The sequence below is a fragment of the Buceros rhinoceros genome, unplaced genomic scaffold (genome assembly GCF_000710305.1).
Source record: "Buceros rhinoceros silvestris isolate BGI_N320 unplaced genomic scaffold, ASM71030v1 scaffold26933, whole genome shotgun sequence".
Lineage (NCBI taxonomy): Eukaryota > Metazoa > Chordata > Aves > Bucerotiformes > Bucerotidae > Buceros > Buceros rhinoceros.
Genome location: NW_010404688.1, coordinates 1 through 4,659, shown reverse-complemented (window position 1 = coordinate 4,659; position 4,659 = coordinate 1). Strand labels below are relative to the sequence as shown.

Here is a 4,659-nt window from a genome sequence, read left to right as displayed (position 1 = left end):
GCCGTGAAACACTCGTGGGCGGGAAGGGAAACAGCCTTGGCTGAACAGCCGTGGCTGAGGTGAAACACCCTGGGGCTTTCCGCCTCATCTGCTGGAGGGTGAAATCCAGATCAGTCACAACCCCACCCCGATGGTCCTTCTCATCCCATGGGATGCCAGGGCTGGAAGAGCCCTCGGGAGGTTGTGTCTGTCCTCTCTGTCCCTCCCTTCCAGCAAAGCTCCGCTTTCCTTGCGGCTGCTTCTAACTCCCCGTTCCCCTCACTCTCGCAACAGAGCAGTGAGCAGGGCTCCGGAGTTTACCGGGACAATTCCCTTCCCAGCTAGCACATCTCGCTCCTCCCCGCTCTCCAGCCCGGCTCGGGGGAAGGCAGCAGCCAGGGGACTCCGTACCTGGGGCGTGGGCTCCACGGACGTCTGCAGGACCGCAGGCTGCGAGTGGCCCGAGGGCTGCGTGGCCGGCGTCGTCCGTGCATTTGTCTGCGTACAAACCACAAGCCCCAAGGGAGAACCGTTAACACGTGGCTGCTTTTAGCGAAGGACAGCCCCTGCCACACCAGAGAGCAACCAGAGAGCTGGTTTTGTACCAGCTCGCTCGTTCCGTAATGCACTGGGACAGCAGCGCCAGAGGATTACAGCTATCACGCAAAGGAGAAACCCAAAGGGATTTTGAGGAGCTGTTTAAACCACAAATATCGCTTTACCCTGGTTTTCCGTTCTCCTTTTCCCACCTCACACATGGCAGCAGCCAGGAGATAGGATCGAAGCTCTTGCAGCGATCCATCAACGTTCTCGCCGCAGCAGCTCCGCTCCCAACCCAGAGAGCGGATAAATATTGATGTGTCCTGCCACAAAACATCTCCCCCTTCACACTTCAGGGAGCTTTACTGGGAGCCGGCAGCGAGCCTGGGAGAAGCTGTTCCGTGTGAGTGGAGAGCTCCGGCGGGGAGTTCATTAGCGCTGCAGCGCAGGAGCAGCTGCTTGCAGCTCGCTGCACGCACTGTGAGCTACGCCGTCTGTGGGAAATCAGCCCCGCTCTCCCTCTTTTAAGCTGGACCCTCTTTTAAGCGGGACTTCCTTTTAAGCGGGACCTTCTACAGCGCTAGACCCACCGCCAAGAGACTGCGCGCGAAGACACACGGCACGTACCAGCTGGGGGCTCTCGGAAAAGGGGTTGAATTCATCCAAGCCGCTTTGGTTGGCGTTTGTGAGCTGTGTCACCGAGGGGTCCTGAATGGAGAGAGCGCACAGAGACATCAGCGTCGGACACAGGCCACCGCCAGCTCACCGGTTACCCGCGCCGCCGGCCCGCCCTCCGCTTCTTAACTGGGGTCAGGACGGGGTGAAACGCGGCCCTCGGCCCCGGCTGGCCATGAACTGACGTAACCAAGGAGATGACTATGAGCAGGGGCAGGAGGAAGCCCCTGCTCGGCCGAGACGAACACCTGAAGAACCACAACCAGTTTTTGGCGAGAAGCCCTTTCTGCACATCCCTATCGCTTACCTACAGCGAGTCGTTCCTCGCTGCCAGGGACGTGGGTCCATCCACCCACGGTCAGAGCGCTGCTGGACACCCAGGACCACCTCCCCGACCTCCCCCGCGCCGCAGAGCCCAGCAGAGCCTCACGGAATGAGCTTCCAGGTACAACCGGTCCCGGCTGACAGGTGGCAGCTGCCACCCAGGGCACTGGGACCAACCATCGCTCCAGGAAGGCAAAACAAACTCCCAGGAAGGCGGAGCTGTGTGACACCACTGACTTTCGGAGGTTTTCCTTCTGCTGGCACATCACTGCGCTCACCTCTACTCCCAGCACCTCCCACTTGGCTCTGATGGTTTAGAACAAGGCTCTCGGAGCCTCTTTCTCCCCCTGCCTGCAAGGCGCGCGGCTGTTTCTCTTTCTTCTTTTGTACACGCTGCTTTCCACGAGAGCTCCCTCCTTAACAGCCAGACCTGGACGAGGCGCTTCCCGAGCTCCAAACCCTGCCGAGAGAACAGCCTGGCCACCTGACGGCTGAGTGCGGGGAGAACAACGACAGAGCGGCTTTTATTCCTCCCCCAGCAACTGGAGTCTCGAGATCAGTCACTTCACTTTTGTGGTTAACGGGGTGAGAAGCAGTTGAGGCTGCGACAAGGTACGAGGCGCGTAGGGGATGACCCAGCCCGTGCGCAGCAGGGAAGTCCTTTGGCTGGCGCGAGAAACGCTGGAGCCGTTCCCCGGGCTCTGAGGAGCAGTTAATGAGTAACTCCTCGCATCTCCTCGAGAGCAGGCACTCCCCACGCAACAGGTTGCGCGAGTTTCTGAATCACCCCGGGGCTGAGGGATCTTAGACGAGGAGGTTTCGGATGCTGCTTGACGAAGTACCGCTCCCCGGCCAGGCAGGAGCTGGAAATAAGGGCTGTAAGGACCCCAGGCAGAGCTTTTATTTCACTGTTCCTCCCCTGGAGGCTTCGGCTTCAGCAGTTTGCAGACACACGGGCTGTCGACACAAGCTGACACGTCAGTTAATGCCCTTCTATCCCGGCCAGCCGGACCCCACTCCACCGCCTAAAGCCCAGCAGAAGACAACAGCACGAGGAAGAGGAACTGCCTTCAAGGGAGAAGCAGCCTCCGAGCCCGGGGCCCAGCAGGAAGGAAAAGAGCAGCTGGGAAACAGAGGGCGAGAGAAAGGCACCAGCTTCCGCGAGCCTGGACCCAGTGGGAAGGGTGAGTAAGCACCAGCACCGCGGAGGCGATAAACGAGGCGCTGCCCACAAAGTTGACATTTTACAGCTATTTTCGGCAAGCCACAGGCTAGAAGAGAGTTGAAACAAGCACGAGCCTGACTCTTTCTGCTGTGAAATGGGGGAACAGAGACTTAATCCAGCCGCTGAAGCACTTGAGGCCACCTTGCCCGGCTGTCCCTCCTCTGAGGAAGGAAGAGGGCTCACCGCTCCGCTCCGCTCCGCAGGCCCCACACGCCGTTCCTGCGGCGGTTTAGCTGCTGGGATTCTCGGTTAAACCTGAGCAATTCTTCTCAACCTGCTTCTGAGCTAAGGAACAGCTCAAGAGCTCCCGTTTCGGTGCGCCCAGCCACAACCTTCGTGCTCACAGTCAGCAACGAGGTGGATCTGCAGAGGGCGGTGAGCAGGTCCCCGTTCGCTGCCCTCCAGCCATCGCTCCCTCCAGCCGCAGGGATACGGGATGTCATTTTTCACCACTTCTCATTGCCCAGCACAGAATAATTTCACGTTTCAAGCAAACCTGAAGATTAAAACTGCTTCCAAACGCAGCATGCAATGCAAATACCAAGTTGCTGACAGAGCTGCTGGGAGACTTTGATACAACAGGTTCGTGCAAGAAATCACCTTCTTCCATTTCTTTCTGTTCCCACAGGTTAAAGCAAGAGAACTCCAAAGAGAATCACGCAGAACTTCACGTGGGTGTCTAAATATCCCAGTGACTGCCCCAAATATTGCCAGCCACCAGCGCGGGACCTCAGAGAACTGCCACTGCCTGGAGAGAAACCTCAAGGGCTCTATTCTCGATCTCTCTAAAGAGGATGGAAGTTTCCAGCCCTGTCTGAAGCCTGCACCAAAATTCTGGAGGTAGCTGCTGCTGTCAGCCAGTTCCAGTTAATCCTCCCTCATTGACTGGTTAGAGGAAGTAACAGAAGGAGCCAGAGAGATTTTTAATGTGACCAAACCCGCTTATTTTATACCAAGTCTCCTTCCAGCGAGATCTCCGGAGCACGTGGAAAGGGCTGTCAGCGCCTGCTGGGCAAACCGACCCCCAGCCCTGCGCAGCACCGAGCCAGCAGGAGGATCCTGGCCCCGGCTGGGATCTGGGGGGCCCGTCCCAGTCCCTTCCCTGGAGCAGGGCAGTGCTCTCTGGCATCCTGAGATGCCATCATCACATCGCAGAGACAGGATCGAGGCTGCGGGCAGGAGTCTGCGTGTCCAGCTGCTGGGGCAGGGGGCCTTTAAACAAAGGGGACACGCAGAACCTCACACTCGCAGGGTCTGAGACCTGCCACACAGAGCAGCCGTAGCTGCAAAGAGCCCTGACGAGAGCATCAGCCTGACACTAGAGCTACCTGCTGTAAGTCTGTTTTGTTTGAACAGTGAGTAAAACGCGAGCACGGCCCCGTTCAGCCAGATTCCGGCACAGCTTTGGCACGCAGAAAGCGGCAGAGCATTCGCTTCCTCAGTGCTGGAGCAATACGCAAAGAGCAGCGGGAGGTATGAGCCACCCTAAACTCACCCCCTCCCCAGAAGGAACGTTACGGCATCCAAACCCTTCCCGAGCCACATGAGAGCGCGTTAAGGTGGAGGCGAGGGAGAGGAAGGATTGTTTCCTTCCAAATCCACTGATCCCTCGAAACGCTCAGTCCCATCCGGTTCACCTGGGCTTGGCCACCAAACCCGAAGTCAGGAGATCGCCCCGTGTCGCAGTTACATCCCGGGCCGAGGGCCAAGGCGTGGCAGCGCCCGCAGCCGCTGGCTGATTGAAGTCGGACACTCGTTCTCACACCACCACCGGACCGCGGGGGAGGGCAGGCCCGGGAGGTCACTCCCAGCCAGCTCCCCGCTTCAGCGACCCCCCATTTCCCAGCACGGAGATAACCGCACCGAGGAGACGAGCTCCCCAGGAACCTCCGAGGCTCCCCAACTCGCTCCGCACC

At 58.9% G+C, this 4,659-nt stretch overlaps 1 protein-coding gene across 1 annotated transcript in view; it reads right to left on the bottom strand.

Moving 5' to 3' along the window:
- SCAMP2 (secretory carrier membrane protein 2) overlaps positions 1–1,227 on the bottom strand; it is a gene marked incomplete at its 5' end in the record, with an annotated part of 6,901 nt that extends 5,674 nt beyond the window's left edge. Inside the window, 2 exon segments of the mRNA XM_010133481.1 lie at positions 391–477; positions 1,147–1,227. Coding sequence (XP_010131783.1) covers positions 391–477; positions 1,147–1,227 — 168 coding nt within the window.
- Positions 1,228–4,659: the final 3,432 nt, after the last annotated feature.